The following is a 16,010-nucleotide window of genomic DNA, read 5'->3' as shown; positions in this document are numbered from 1 at the left end:
CATCTGAAGTACCGAGGCCCGAGCAACAGGCCCTGAGACAAAGTTGACCTCCAGATGAACCCACCAACCAAGCATTATATACCTATAGTATCCAATCATTAACGGAATATGCATGATCATTAGTTAAGTATGTATAATCATTAGCAAAAGATGTAGCTCAGATAAAATATAATCATTAGCAAAGACAGAGTGCATCCTTCCTTGCTTAGAGGCAGGTGGTCGAGGCCTTGAAACCAGACACATGGCCTTGTTTGGAAACTGGTGGTTAAAATCAAGTAGATTAAAGAAACTCGCTTGGTTCCTCCCTGAAGCCCTGGCCAGGCTTTGGTGGGATTGGAGAGGAGAGTGAAACCAGATGTTTCTGCATTTGTAATTTGTAATTATGTGAGCTTGTTTATTCAACAGTATGAAACTTGAACCTTCTTGCAGTGGCTTTGGAGACCTCACCTACAAGGGGATGCCCTGCACAGGACTTCCCAATTGCTGGGACAGGCCTGCCAAATCCTCACTGCAACAGGGGCTCCCCAGTGACTGCAGATCTGGGTGACGGTAGCGTATTAGGGCGATTGGTGATGTATCTTTCTTAGTCACTATAGCTAACCTTACACAGTAATGATTAGGTGCACTACCTTGCTTATCTGTTTTATCGCTTGAATCAGGGTATTGTGAGCTAATCCTTTTGTATGTGCATATTGCCTTATTTTCTCTATTAATTTAAAACAAACAGTAAATGAAGGTTATTTTCTTTATTGGTGTCTGTGTGCCATCTATTGACCCTGTCAATTGGCAATACAACATCCTACACAGAAAACTGTTACAGTCTGGCAAGATTCTTCACACAATTATTTGCCATACATTGAGTCAATGAACATTAAAAAAGAAAAATGTATTGTTTATTGGTGCAGGAATTTGGACTCCTGTGTTTCTACCTGTTAACACTGCTGGGATTTAGAGCACACTAGAAGTAGAGCAGTAAGTACAGGATTTATGTATGAAACCTACCTCCTTAGAATGGTAATATAAGCATTCTGATAAGTAAACATAAACAGATTTCCTAAGTGGTCCTGGGCCAGTATAGCAGAGTTCTTCAGGTCAAGCTTCCACTCACATTCTGTGTGCGTACAGGGGACACAGAGCTACAGATCCTTCTTGGTTCAATCCTTCTCTTGTCTCACCTGCCCCATTTCTTCTTATTCTGTACCACTTCTATACCTCCTGCTTATCGTACTTCATCTCTGCAGTCACTGGATGAACCTATTTTTAAAATTACTACATCAGCCTTGAGGCATTTGGGTCCCTTTGTAGTCTATCTCACGTATGCTTCCTTGTTCCTGCAAGTGAGCTGTGCTCTTCTGCCTGTTCACTTACTTCCAGTGTTCTCACTATTCTTCTCTTTCACACAGCTTTGCCAGTTCCACTTAATATTTTTACTACATATTCTGGCTCTCAAACACAAGAATATGGTTAGGCCTTCCAATCTGTACAGGCACGAGCCATCCTTAGCTTCTATGCTTCATCTTAAACTTATTTCATTTATATCTAGTTTCCCTTTATTTTTAGGCAAATTAAATTCAGAATTCTAGTGTATTACCACCATACAATTATCAGAAAGGAATAAAAAAAAAAAAGTAGAAACATTTAGTTACTGAAGAAGTTTTAATCCCATTTAAAACATATACAGGAAAACATAGCTATTTCCTATGAAGAAAGAGAGAGGCAAAGGAACAAAAAAGTAATGAAGTTTGAAGCAATGAGAGTTAAATGATAATAATAAAAATTACCAAGAAAAAGATTAAAATTACTTTTGATGCCCTACTTCTGGAAAAACTGAAAGAAAATAGCATTTAAAATAAGAACCTGCTACATGTTTTCCAGATCTGACACTTCTCTATGAATGCTCTGTGCTTGACTCATTCAACATAATCACTCACCATCACAGTCAACTGCAGGCTACACCGACTGCAAAAAATCCCTTCCCTCACTTCATTATCTTACTGTAATTATGAAGTATGTTACAGTATCGCTGTTGCAGCTGATCTCCCCCTTCTCATGCTAAATACTAACTGTTGTTAAATCCTACCTGCCCTTTCTGACATTTTAAATGTCATTCTTTCCATGATGCCTTCATAACTTAACTCTGACAAGCCATTCAGAAAGCACAGTCACTCTTCAACTAGAACTAATTATGGAGTGTTTACTTCTGCTAGGGGCTCATATTGTTTGACATCCTATATTATTATTACTCAGGTCAGTTTGTCCTAACTGAAAGCAGACAATAATCTGTCCAAGATTCTACTTACTTTAAAGTAAATATTTTGGACTTTACAACTTGAAATAAATGATTGCTCTAAATAAAGACACCAAAAAGAAAATCTCCAGTATTAGGTACATTCTACTAACAGTTTATCTTTGGCCCACAATATATGCTGTAATACCAAGATATGTGTTCTTCTGGTTACCAAGATACAAAATATTATCTTTCCTTTTCCTTTACAGGAAGACCTTGGAAATGAACTGTGGTTCTAAATCTTGTCAAGAGTAGAGCTAAAAAGATCCCCTCTCAATCACGACAAATTTAAAAAATAAACAAACAAAAGTCAATTAGCCAATTGCTACCAGAGTTACCTGAGTAGATGAAAAGTCCACACTGTGAAGAAATTTGCAGTTTTCTCCTAGTGCCTGCAGAGATGCATCCATGATGCCTGAACAGCTGCCCAAGTTCACTATTTGTAGGAACTTGCAGTTGAGCGCAAGAGCAAGTACTCCACTGTCAGTTATATCACAGCACCTTTTAAAAGACGCTTCACGCAAGTAAGGACAGGATAAGGCCAACGCTATGACACCTGTCAAAAAAACCAGAGCAATTTAAAGAACTATTCATTTTTTAACATAACCACCATGCTGAATCCAATATGCTGTCATTGACTGTTCAACTTCCATCTCATACCATGTCACCAAGACTCTGTACAAGGAAATAATTTTGTGGTTGGTTTCTTTTAATTCAAGGATGACAAAAAGAAAATTACAATGAACAGTGCTAGAGTTGGCAAGGATTTCTGAATGCTGAATCCCCTTCTATACTGCAGAGGGGTATTACATACAAAAGGTACCACCTCAGTGAGTGCATGAAAAAAAACGTCAGTGGCTTGAAAGCAGACTAATGATAGCACTAGGACCCACTGATGGTGCTGTGAATATCAGGCAAAATGCAAGGTAAGAGGTCATGTTCAAGGTCAATTCAAGAAATCAAAACAATAGCTCAGAAGTAGGACAGGAACCAGGGACACCTATGCTCAGGCCAGCAGTGAAGGTCCATGGGTAGCTGGTACAGGTGGGCGTGGGCAGGTGAGACCAGGTACGGCCATTAGGGTCTGTTGGTGCCCTCAGAACCCTGACAGTTAGTAATAACCAGAATATTTGCCCAGAAATGTTAGATAGTAGTCAATAAAATAAAAGCACATGAACTACAAATGCAATTCACAAAAGGAATTTATTTCAAGGATAATGGAAACATGATGATTATAGTGGTACAGAAAATAACATCACTTCTGGATAGATATAACAAGCTGAATGTCATTAAGGTACATTACTATGCAAGAACTTCAAAGAAACATGGATAAAACACATACTTGCTTGGGTCAGAACCACTTTGCAAAGAATGATAAAACGAACAGTAGCGGCAGTTGAATTTGACAGAGAGGTACTACTGGATACTGTTTATTAAAAGACACTCAACATTCCACATGCAGCCTACAGAGTAAATGTTGGCTCAGATATTTCTGCATATGGTAGCCAGCAGGTTTCTTAAAAAAAAAACAACAAACCAAAACACCCACCAAAAACCCAACAAAAAACCAAAACACTACCAACACCCTCCCCTCCCAAAAAACCAACCAACCAAAAAACCCCCACCAGTTACTGAATCAGTAAAAGGTAACAACGCTTTAAAATGGGGTGGGTTTGTATCTTCTTTTCTGTATGTAATTGTGATGAGTAGTAAAGAACTGTTCCAGCTTAAATTAAATACTCCATAACTGATTCTCAGTTCAAAAATGGCTATTTATAAGTAGGAAAGTTAGTAAAGTTGCATGGACTAGGAACCTGCCCATGAAGACCTGGACTTCCCAGTTTTAGTTGCAAGGTAGTTGGGAATCTCTGTCTAAATAGATGAGAAGTACACAATGAGCTCTAGACTTAGCTAGTACCTTAGAATCGTACTAGGAATCAGTGGACAGATGAAAGCATGGAGGGAAGACTATTGCAAACTGTATCTTCGGGGTCAAAAAGTATAACAATGAGGTGACATTGAAAATAAGTAAAATAAATTTTTAAAAGTTTAACCTATTACTTAAGTAAAAAGGTAAATGTCTCACTACACAGTGGTAAGAAAATACAAACCAAGAGTGATCTAAAGTCAATATACATTAGGTCAATACTAAATTAATGTTTTGCCTCAATTTTCAATAAGGATGAGTTAATGATGAAGCAAAGGAGTAAGTGTAATCAAAGGACAAAAAAAAAAAAAACTTGTAGGAAATAAAACTCAGCAAGCTTAATTCTTTTAAACTAACAGCTCCTGATACAACTTGAAACTGGATGTTAAAAGTAACACATGAAATCCTAAAGTCCTAAAGCAAGTCAAGTCTTTTAAGTCAGAGAAGATGCTACAAGCTTATTAAATAAACAAACATATTTAATTAAAAATGGGGGAAAATGTAATTTAGGAAATCACAAGCCTGAAACTTTAACCAGTATTACTGGTAAGGCTCTGAAACAAATTTTGAGGAAGGAATAATTAAGATGAAGTGGAAAATATGATCAAATGTAGCATAGGTTTGCCAGAAACGTAGATAAGAGTAACCTGATAGCTCTCTTTCATAAGATAATCAGTGCTCTAGGCCTGTAAATTACACCACTGAAGTGACTTTTAATTAGTATTGGTGTAGCATTGGGGACTTTTTAAAACAATATTTACCCCAGATATTTTTTGCAATTTACTCCAATCTGACAAGAAAAATAAAACAGAAATAAGATCCCAGTTATCTGTGCACAGATAACGTACCTTCTGAAGTGATTCCCAATCTGTTTTCTTTGCAAGAATTTAAGTTGATTCTTTTCAGTTGCTTGCACTTATAAAGTTGCAATAATGCATTATCTGAAATATCACAGTCTCGGAGGTCTAAAGACTCTACAGCAGGGTGCAACACCTGTAACAAAAACCTACCATTTCAGTCAAACTCTGCTGTATTATAAAACATGCATATTTTTTTCTAAAATACTTGTAACGTTAGATATCACATAGATATCAAATAAGTATTTGAAAAAAACATTCACTAGATGTGGTTATCAGTCCTAGGAACTAGAAACTCTGAAGAACATATGGTATATTTGCTGCAACAGCTAATCTACAGCATGAACATTCAGTTTCTGTGATCACATCTAGGGTAGGAGCACATGAACACTATTATTTAAACAGTGGAAATACTGATGGATAATACAGTTGCTAACACTAGTGCTTCTGCCAGCACAGATAAGTTTAGCACAGATAATACTCTCAAACTTACCAGCACAACTTTGATGGCAGAAATCTGAGTATAAAAAAAATTACTGTGATCAACACTTCAATCCACTGAACAGATAAGGGTAATATTTGAAAGATATTTTGCCCCAGGGTATTTTTCTCACCTGCACACACTCTTTTTTTCTCATAAACAAGCGAACTCATTATCATACATGAGGAGTTACCAAATCCTCATTAAATAGGCTCTTTCACTCCCACAAGACCATAGGTTGGAGTTTTTGTGAAATCTTCCCCAAGAGAACATTTATGAAATTCAGACCCAAAGCAATGGAAGTCTTCAGATTCTGGTAACAATAGCCATATAGCTTACCTCAAATTAAGTTTTCAAGGATTCTCACTACTTTAAAAAAAATACTGCTTATAGCCCTCTTGAGCAAACAATCTATACCTTTGCTGAGCTGTCCTTCAGACCAATAGGCAAACATTAGATCAGGTTTTCACATTACCTTATATTATTCCCTTCAGCTTGTAATTTCCTTCCTTAACTCACAAGGATAAAAGCATATGGTAAATTTCCACACACAAGCAAAGATAACAGCGCATAGATGACAGGCCTGTTACAGGCCTATTCTTTTCTCAGGTTCACCATTCTAACAGTTACAATAACAATATTACAAGGAATACTGTTTTTCTGCTCGGCAAATATGTTAAGGTGCTAAAATCCTTACTGACAAATAAAGGCAAATAAGCCTTCTGAAAAAAAAGCAAATGCTTCTAGTGGATTGTAACTGCAACCTTTCTGCAAAATGAGTGGCAGACCTCAGACAGCTTTGACAGCTTTTCCTCCCCAAACACTAAAAGCCTCAGTCTTTTTATGCCACAAAACCACCAACATATCCCATAATACATTTATGAGTAGTTTTCACAAGATAACATGCAGCTCTTATTTCACTCATATTTCTGAATTCATATCTAAGGAACTAGAACAGCCAAACCCTGAGATGGCCAAAGTGATCACCAACATTTACTCAAGATTATTTCCCTGACTGTAGGCTTTCTTTCACAATTCCAAACTGCCTAGGACACAAAAAGTGAGCAAACTGCTGGTTTTGAAGCCACATGAGAAACCTTATGAAAGAAAGAACAATTAGATGTAAGGAAGTCTAGATGAGAAGCAATAATACTATCAGAATACTGCCTATTTGCAGTAGCTAGATTAAGTGTCCCTAGCTCATGGTTCTTCACACAGTCAGGTATTACTTGGAGATTTGCTTTCTATTATTATTCACAGACTCATAATCACTGAATGCATATACTAAAATCTAATCTGTCTCAAAGAAGATGGAATTTTAGATAAAGTAAGGATTGTTTGGATGCAGAGTACAGGAGATTAAAGTATGGATTTATATCCTGTGGACACATGCTGAATGGCTTTACAGAGCTTTTGGTAAAAGTGAGGTAGAAAACAGGAGCTGAGCATGCACGTCATGGAACACAGCTCCAAGCAAAGTGCAGAGTAAGGGGGGGGGGGGGGGGGGGGGGCGGGGGGGAAGTATGATAACACAAATCTGGGCATGAACAGGGAAGTAAGAGATTAAATAGAAGTTTATACCGAAGTGCAGATTAACAGAATTTAAACTGGAAGAAATTTAAGCAAAATGCTTAAACACCACCAAAGAAAGCACACGCATAAAAGCAAATGAGATAACATAGCCTGGAAAATTCTAAGAGAATAGATCTAGGCACAAGATTGTGGGGACTATGAAAGAAAAGGGCAGAATGGAAACAACAGCAAAGAAAAAAAATTCCTTATCCATATAGAAGACTAATTAAGATGTCATAAATGTGTCAAATGTAGAATAGCTTGGTTATACGTGATGTGAGCTAAGAATAGTAAGAGGAGCTAAACAACATAAGCCATTTTTGCTATGCCAAGCAACAAGAATATCTGCAAAATGAAAGAACAGGAAAGCTGAAAAGCAAAATGGTATGGAGAAGCAGCATGAATTCAGAATCCAAAAGGTGGCTAGCATTTTTTTTACAAATCCAAGTGAGATAAACCTGGAAACTGTTAGCGAGGAAAACTAAGGTATAATATGCCCAAGCAAAGTGATGACAGCTAAAGATAGAATTGCAGGAAATTGCAGGAACAGAGAAAGGAAAAACACATGACAAAAAGAACCAGACCAGAATATCCCAGTGTCAGATGGAAAACAGGCTCCAAGAGAAGGCACTCATCAACTGCTGAATGAAGACAATGACAGATTGGATTTTACAGAGACACAGGAGAAGATTGTAACTTAAACTAGAGAGTTTATTTCCAGACTAAAGATACCCTGATAGCTTTTGTGCATTTATACACACACAATCATATGGTTTTAATTATACACATTTCTTAGGGTTCTTGGAAAGGATGACTTACTGAAAAGATAGCCTAAACCCAATTTTGTCAACTTAAATTTCCCAAAATAAGATAAGTGAACAAGACTGATTTTTGCTCAAAGAATTGTTTTGAACAATCAAAATGTGGTGCACACTAAAGATAATTTTTTTTTCATAAGTTTTCCACAGTATTCTGATTTTGCGTCTAGTCTTGGCTTCACTATTCTCGCTCTGAGAAACTGATACTATTTGCCTCTTTGGAGTTACAGGTCAAAGCAGGAACGAACAGGGAGTCATTCATTTTCTGTTTCCCCAAGGTCAACCTTTAGCCTTCCTCAATTCTCATGCCTCCCTTTGTGGCAAAACAAGATAACAGTAGATAGATACCAAAACAGATGTGCCCCTGAATTTACAGCTAAAGAAAAATCATTAACTAGTTCCATTTTGAAACACTGACACACATAAGCGAGCAAGACAAATGAGAGAATTTGAACTATCAGTTTCGAGCCCTAGCATCATCATATTGCGAAGAGTCAAGATCTAAATAAATTATAAGGAGATTATGTGCACACAGAAATGTACAAGTCCCTGAAATCTTTTCATTACTGTATTATGCACTAGTTTCTTGAAACATACTGCCTTCAGGAACAGAGACTGGTTAGCAATAGTCCAGTTTCCCGATACTGAAGAGGGATAATAGGTGCCAGCCGATTACACAGAAGTCAATTATCACTGAAGGGACAACATTTTAAATTTACTACAAACATAATCCTATTACTACTAATATAGGACTATTAACATTATGAAGTTTAAGGAAAACAAACATGAACAGAGTAAGTGGGCCTGAATTTACCTGTTGTCTCATGTAAACAGTACACAAGGATGAAAAACTATCACATACAGTAAAGTTTTGAATGGGTTCTTACCTCACCAATATTTGAATCGGTTATTTGCCCTTGCCTACTCATTAATTTAATCAGTTTATCCTTTATGTTGGGTGGCATTGACTTAATATCTGCAGCATATCTGGAAAGGTTCCTTGTCAAACACTGAAGGCACCTGAAATAAAAGAAATTTACAGTACAGTCAAAAAAGGGCATTACATAATAGAACTAGAACAATCAAGCCGTAAGATGTCATCTTCTGCATCCAGCTATGCTGTCTTCAAACCTTATCAGTTCCAGCTGTTTCATGCTACCACCAATTCAGTTGTTGCCCTTTGGAGTCAATCAGCTGATCCTTCTGTGCAACTGTTTCCCAATCGACTGTAGGCAAAAATTAGCTTCATTCACTGCAGTCACCAACCCAGCTCACAAAATAAATTTACTGGTAGCACATTCACAGCATTAAAAAAAAAAAAAAAAATCTTTTCACCACTTCAACCTCCACTTGGTCAGCAGTAAAAGCTTTAGTTGGGACAGCTGGTTCCAGAGATGGGACATCTCTTTCACCTCAGTTGAAAACGTTAAGGAGATATTTTCAGATGTAGTATTTTGTTCACTGCCTAGTTTGTAGTACTAATTTTTAACATTAATTGTGCTGTGTAACCCTGTGCTCAACCCTTTTAACTAGAAACTATCTTTTTAACTAAATCTGATCACAGAGGATTGTCACTGGACATAGAAATCCTTCTGTCTTAGTAGGCTCCAGGAAATCTCAAATCAAAAAGCTCATGGTCCTACAAAGTAGATTAGGCAAATAAAAGAACAAGTGGACACATGGAAAACGTAATACATAGGGGAAAGTGAACCTACTTGGATTTTTACAAGGTATTAAAAAACCCTCATCAGCAATGGTTCTTCAAGAAATTAAGCTGCCCTGAGATAAGAAGAAAGGTTCTCACACAGGTGGCTGAAATCCTGTGACAATCAGAGATAGGTTTGACTCAGTAAGCACAGCCATTCTTTTTTTACTAGCAGTATTTTAGGCCTCCTTCCTTCCAAATGTTTATTCGTAAAAATGATTTATCAAACTGAAGAAAACAACATGATTATCACACACACCAGGCTAGAGATTTTGAATGAAATTAATGCCAACATGTACTGCATTTTCTATACATCACAAAACACTCTCCTTTAGGCACCTTTTTTGTATTTGGGTCAAAATTGCTTCCTTGTTCCAAGCAACCTGTTCCCTTGGCCAGATATTGAAACTTGACTTACACAAAGTCTCCATCATAAGATACTGCTGCATGAGAAATTGCAAACAAATCTCACAGACACACAAGGCTTAAGTATTTATCTGAAAAGGAAGGGCTAAGTAGAAATAAATATTCATAAGCTAATAAAATCAGGGAATGCTGGGTGATGCTTTAAGACAGGATTTGAAATCCTAGAATTTTATCTGTGTGAATGCAAGAAAAAGGGATCATTTCAGTCAGAATACATTAAAAGACCCCAGATGGAACACAGCTTTTTGGGAGAAAACATTAAGAACTTTACTTAAGCAAAATAAACCAAATACATCAGTATTCATATAAGTGGATCAGAACCCAGGTAGAACATTTGAAATAATGCTTTCTGAGGTCAAATATACAGAAGAGTATTCACTTATGCTATACTGAGTACTGTAGAGGGACACTAATCATGCAATCCTATTTTTTTAAGATTCCTAAGGCACTTTAATGTATCATAGGATACACAAAATGTGAATTCCCAACCTCTGCAACTTTAAATTACCATCACAGGCTTACAGAAACACTGGAGGCAACTCTGGGAAAAGTTTATGAATATCTTCTAAGTGTACTGAGCGTACTGCCCTTCAGAGCAATCACCACACTCTCATATGTTACAAGATGAACTGCTAGTCTTTAAGGAAGGAACTCTCTGAAGGGAGATTTTATTATCAAACAACCAAGTTCCTAGGTAAATGAGGAACATAAACTACAGCGAAGCTAACCAACATCCTGAGATAACTGAAAAGGTAACACTTTGTTGTCTAGGAAATACCACGTGTTTAAAAAGCATTACACTACAGCAAAACTGAAATGGAGGGAGATGAAATGGGGGAAGAGAGGTAACTCCTCACTGTTCCCTCTTGCTTAGAAACCTAATGTGTCCATCTAAGTGATGGACTGCTTTGATTTGGGAGTTTACTACCTACTGATCATAGATGCTCGAATTAGATTCCCTAGGCCAACTTTCCTTTTTAAATCCTATCCAAAATGTTGAAGGAAAACATTAGGTTCCTACAAAATATTTTGCTTTTGTAGAATCAACATTTTTCCATAAACTTGCCCTACCAGTAAACTCACAGCAGCTACTGTTACAGCCCAGTAACATTCTCTATTGTAGTTGGCATCTACACCTTCACATGATCTAGATACACACAGCAATAACCACAAATGGTAAGTCAAGACTAGAATGCATTCACCTGGCAGACAAATTCAGTCCCAGTCTAAATTACATGAATCCTATTTTTCATGGACAGGAAAAACCAAGATGCACTTTACTCTTGTAATGACCTGATTTAAAAAAAAAAAAAAAAATCCTTCTTGCAAACCCCCCAACTGCTTTTTCCCTGCTCCACCTTATCAAACTTGTTACACCAGCTGCTTATAGTTCAGAGCTGTTTACAAAGTGTCAATGGCATACTCATTTGTTCCAAGTGTATCGAGATGTGCAGAATAGAAAAGGCCTATGATCTTTAACCTTAAGCTTTATGACAGAGTTAGGGCCTTATGACAGGACAAACGTGTGTATTTCCAACACACAAAGATAAATTAGATCTTTAGACTACTTGTTAGAATACTTACTCATAAATTACATCAAAGTGTAGCTTATACTAAGTTATGTCACGTGAAATAGAATAGCAGAACAGATGCTAGACATGGGACACATCAGAAGAAGAATGAACCAAAAGAACAGATACTAAAATAGGTGTAAAAGCAAATAAAAAAATATTTTCCTTCCTGCATTCTTCAGGGTTGGATAATTTATGTTCATAGTAAGACCATAAAAGGAAGCTGTTTTGAAACTGATGCTTTACTTCTGTCCTCAGTTTTCATTCATAGAGATGGTACCCTGCACATCTGCAAATGTTCCAATGCCTTTGCAAGACCTTAGTTTTTCAAGACGCTAACAAGTTAGGTAACGCATCAGTCTGCAGTAAGTTGGTTCCCTGTTAATGCTATCTGTTTCACAGGAACCATCTATTAATGACACATGGCACAATCAAATCTAAGCAATACCTAAGTACATACTCTTGTGACGACTGACATGTGCAGCACGCTTCTTTATCACGCAGTGACAATCTTAATTAAAACACCTTTAAATTTGATGTTTCGTTTCTGTTGCTCTAAGACTCTCATTTTTGATGGTAAAAACTCTCTTGGTTCCAAGCTCATGTCTGGCCATGAACAAGTCAACTTAAAACACCTGCCAGGGCTCTGAGGGATCTGTAACAGCACCCTCCTAAAAGTATGACAGCTACAGCTGCCTCCTCTGCCTTTCCAGCACATGCTGTTGCTGCCAAGCATCCACTCTATTTGGCAGGCCCTGCAACTTCTACACTGTCAGTTTGCAACCAAGCGTAATTATCTAAACCAACTACAAATTTGGTGTACCTCAATATGCTGGCCTTAAAACTGCATCAGCTAGGAGTGCGTGTGGAAGTTGGTCATTTTTCATCTTGGAAACAATAACCTCAGGGAACAGAAGCTAATATAAGCTATAACTTTAGAAAGAAAAAAAAAAAAAAAAAAAAGGATGTTTCTAAATATTTCCAATATGATGCTCTTGTGCATGTGACCTCTGGCATGCTAATTTCTCTTTTAGGGTAGGGGGCAAAGGCCAACAGGTGGCAAACACCACCAAGCAGGAGAAACACCTTAATAAATGCACTTTCTGTTAGGTTTGGAGACCCTAAAAATAATGACTTCATTAAAAGGACTATGCCACACTAACAATTTGTTTCAGTTTTTAGTTTCTGTTGTAAGTTCTGCTAGTTAAACAATAAGCCTAAGGGGTAACATAAGTAAGAAGCTTAAAGTGCAGTCTGGATTAAATAGATGGCCATCACCTGATTGGCATAAGACAAGAAACAACACACTAAGATCACACACAACTGTTAAAAAGTTGTGTAATTATTCATTTCAAGTCTTAGTCTTACTCGTATAACAATTATATTGTTACACTAATATAGAAAGCAGTTGCAGCAGTACTAATAAAGTAGTATAAAAGAGATTAGTAACCAATCAGAAGTAGAAACTGTTCATGGTATCAAGCGCTACAGTACATGTAAAGAGAAATTACTAGATCTAGGATCTAAGGGTAATCACGAGATAAGCACGTAGTGTAATACAGATCTTAAAAATAATTTTACCAGATCAATCATGCACCAAAAAAAGTATGGGTACCATTCTAGCTTTGCAAAACCACAAGTGTTATTAGCAAGACAAAACCCTTTTAAGTAATTTCTATTAGCAGTCCAGCTGTCATTACACACTAATCAAATGTAAGGTCCAAATACAAGTTGAAAAGGCAATTTCCACACCCACCTTGTCTCCCCAACCACTTTTTACTGCACCTTCCTCATGCTGGCTCTGAAATTCACAGCTGTAGTATAAGCTGTTTGGCATTTGATCTGAATGAAAATTCCTTTGACAAAAACTGTGAGGTCACAGAAATAACACTGCCAGAACAAGTGGCTGAGGTCAGGGTGCAGCAGCACCCTAAAATTTGCACAGTAGTAATGACACCTGTAGCAGGTCATTGCAGAAGACATTGTAATGAGAAGACAGTGATTTCAAGCAGAATCCACGCAGAGTTTAACCTCAGGCCTTGCTTGCAGAGACCTGTACAACAGCATGAGTGACTACTACACAACCTGAGCACACACCATGATGACCTTCAAGTCATTCCTCTGGACACGTGTAAGGATGCACTTCCTCTGGACATGTGTACGCCTTCACTGAACCTCAGCAACTGCTGGATAAACTTGGCTGACAGACTAACAAAGAAGCCTATACATGGCTCCAACTCAGTATACATACAAGTAGACTACACTATCCACATTATTTGTCTTGAGATTAAATAGCATGTCTACATGTAACATTCCTTTACTTGACTGCAGAAATGAAGAACAGGTGTTCACTTCTAAAAAGAAAAACCCTTATCAAAGCTCTAAAGACAACAGCAAGCGTGAACCTCGCCATGGATGGGATCTGCGCACCACACTGACCCATGTGAGAGGGCTTGTCTCATGCTGCAATAGCTGGGGTCCTTGGCATCTGAAAGGACATAAGATTGCTATTGCATTTTCTACCTCCACTGTCCGTTGCGCAATACATCAGTTGGCTAGCCTTGAGAATTGACACCTTCCCTAATGAGATGCCAAATGAACCAGCAGCTCAGTGCAAACCAGCACCCTACCTTTGGCTAGGATGAACTTTCTGAGCCTTTCGGGGAGCTATGTATGCACCTATGATGTGACTGTGCCCTCTTCCGTGATGGATGCCTACTGAGTCATGTGAACGGTCAAGCGGTCCTTTGTCATCCAAGAGCACACACTTCAGCTACATGCTAAATACATATTTATCACATGATACCTACATTTTGGCCACTGAGTAAATTAACTTTTCTGGTAATTCATCCTGAAGGAGGCAGATTGCCACCACATACCCATAGTATGTAAACCCAGCTGTATCTAAAAACTTAAATACAAATTTAAGATTTTTTTTTAATCTTGAAGATACTTAGTGGCTAATGCAGCCATGCTTGAATAGGGACTTGCAAATCTCAACGGAATACTTAGTTCAAATTTGCAGAAAATACTCCAACACCTGGAAATCAGCGGGAGCTATGCCAAATCTTCCAGTTACATTTAACTGTCTCTTGACACAGAATTTTAAATTTAGCTTGAGAAAAAATCTTATTAAGATTAGTCACACTGTTTTCAAAAAGCTGGTTGATATTCTCAGACTACATTACTCGTCTGCAGTTTAACCAATTAATCATTTGAATTATAAATGTTTTCACTGCTAATTCTGCTTTATAGGAAACTATAAAACACTTACTGGCTACACCAGGACAACTATAGTCATATCTTCAGTGCTTTAAAATAAGAATAAAATTTTTAACTATTGTTTGATAGCCATTTTTCCTTAACCTGTCCAGCTTAATATTTCGTTCCTATGCTGTCTCTAAGTCCCTCCTGAACACAAAGGAATTTGATATAATGAAAAAAGTCAAGAGCAAAACACCATTAGTGGATTCACTGGGGCCAGGAATCCCCAGTCATCCCTCCACACCCAGATCTTTCAGGGATCGTCCTGTTATCTCCCTGCCAAACCCCGTTACTAAAGTCAAGCCCTGCCACCTGCCCTGTAACTCCTCCCGAACTGTCACCTCTGCCAAACACCGTCAGCGAGCCTGTCACCACTACCAAACCCTGCCACCTGCCCTGCCACCCCGCCCAAGGCCTGACAAACCCTGTCCCCCTGGGCAAACCCCTCCTCCGTGCTCCCCCGCAGGCGGGCCCCGCGGGCTGCCCCCCGGCGGCGCTGCGCTCACTCGAGGCCGCGGCCCCGCTGAGGGCTGGTTCTGGCCCGGCCGCCGGCCTTGAGCCCACGGGCCTTCCCGGGAGAAAAGGGGGCGGCCGGCACAGGGAGGGGGGTGTGGGGGCGGCACTCACAGGTCCAGGAGCAGCTGGACTTCCTCGCCAGCGCCGTCCCAACCGCCGCTCAGGCGGCTCATGGCGGCGGCGAGGGCCGAGCAGCGCGGCGCCAGGCAGACCGAACGGCTCCGGGGGACAGTGCCGAAATGGCGGCGGCTCCCTGCGGCTGGCGGGCATGACGGGAGGTGTAGTCCTGCTCCGGCCCGCCCGGGGACCGCCCGGGGCTTGTGGCGGGAAGGGGCAGCGGCGCCTCGTGAAGCGAGCAGAAATGCCGTGGAGCACCCCACGCCTCGCGCAGAGGGGTGGTCTCTCCCCGCTTCCAGTGCTTCGTGTTTAGGACAGAGTCTCTCCCCAAGCCCGGACGACGTACAGAGGAGCCTGGGGAGGCTGGGGTGATGTACAGAATTAAACTCTATAACTCGAAAGTTATAAAGTAGGTATGTTTATTGCACGCAGATGCACGGGGGATCGCTCCACCACAAGCGTGCATGCC

At 39.1% G+C, this 16,010-nt stretch overlaps 1 protein-coding gene across 4 annotated transcripts in view; it reads right to left on the bottom strand.

Moving 5' to 3' along the window:
- Positions 1 to 16,010, bottom strand: part of AMN1 (antagonist of mitotic exit network 1 homolog) — a 27,062-nt gene extending 11,052 nt beyond the window's left edge. The window contains exons 1-5 of one of the 4 annotated variants that reach the window (XM_056339711.1): positions 15,536 to 15,609; positions 9,658 to 9,762; positions 8,830 to 8,962; positions 5,063 to 5,207; positions 2,626 to 2,843 (exon numbers count right to left, since the gene is read on the bottom strand). In XM_056339711.1, the coding sequence (XP_056195686.1) occupies positions 2,626 to 2,843; positions 5,063 to 5,207; positions 8,830 to 8,907 (441 nt within the window). In that variant the 5' untranslated portion in view covers positions 8,908 to 8,962; positions 9,658 to 9,762; positions 15,536 to 15,609. Of the gene's footprint in view, positions 1 to 2,625; positions 2,844 to 5,062; positions 5,208 to 8,829; positions 8,963 to 9,657; positions 9,763 to 14,083; positions 15,348 to 15,535 lie in introns of those variants that run through there. The other 3 variants (XM_056339709.1, XM_056339708.1, XM_056339710.1) reach the window with 3 other exon arrangements.

The sequence above is a fragment of the Falco biarmicus genome, chromosome 5 (assembly GCF_023638135.1).
Source record: "Falco biarmicus isolate bFalBia1 chromosome 5, bFalBia1.pri, whole genome shotgun sequence".
Classification (NCBI taxonomy): Eukaryota; Metazoa; Chordata; class Aves; order Falconiformes; family Falconidae; genus Falco; species Falco biarmicus.
Note: the sequence above shows the minus strand (reverse complement) of the source record. Positions and strands in the feature narration are given on the sequence as shown.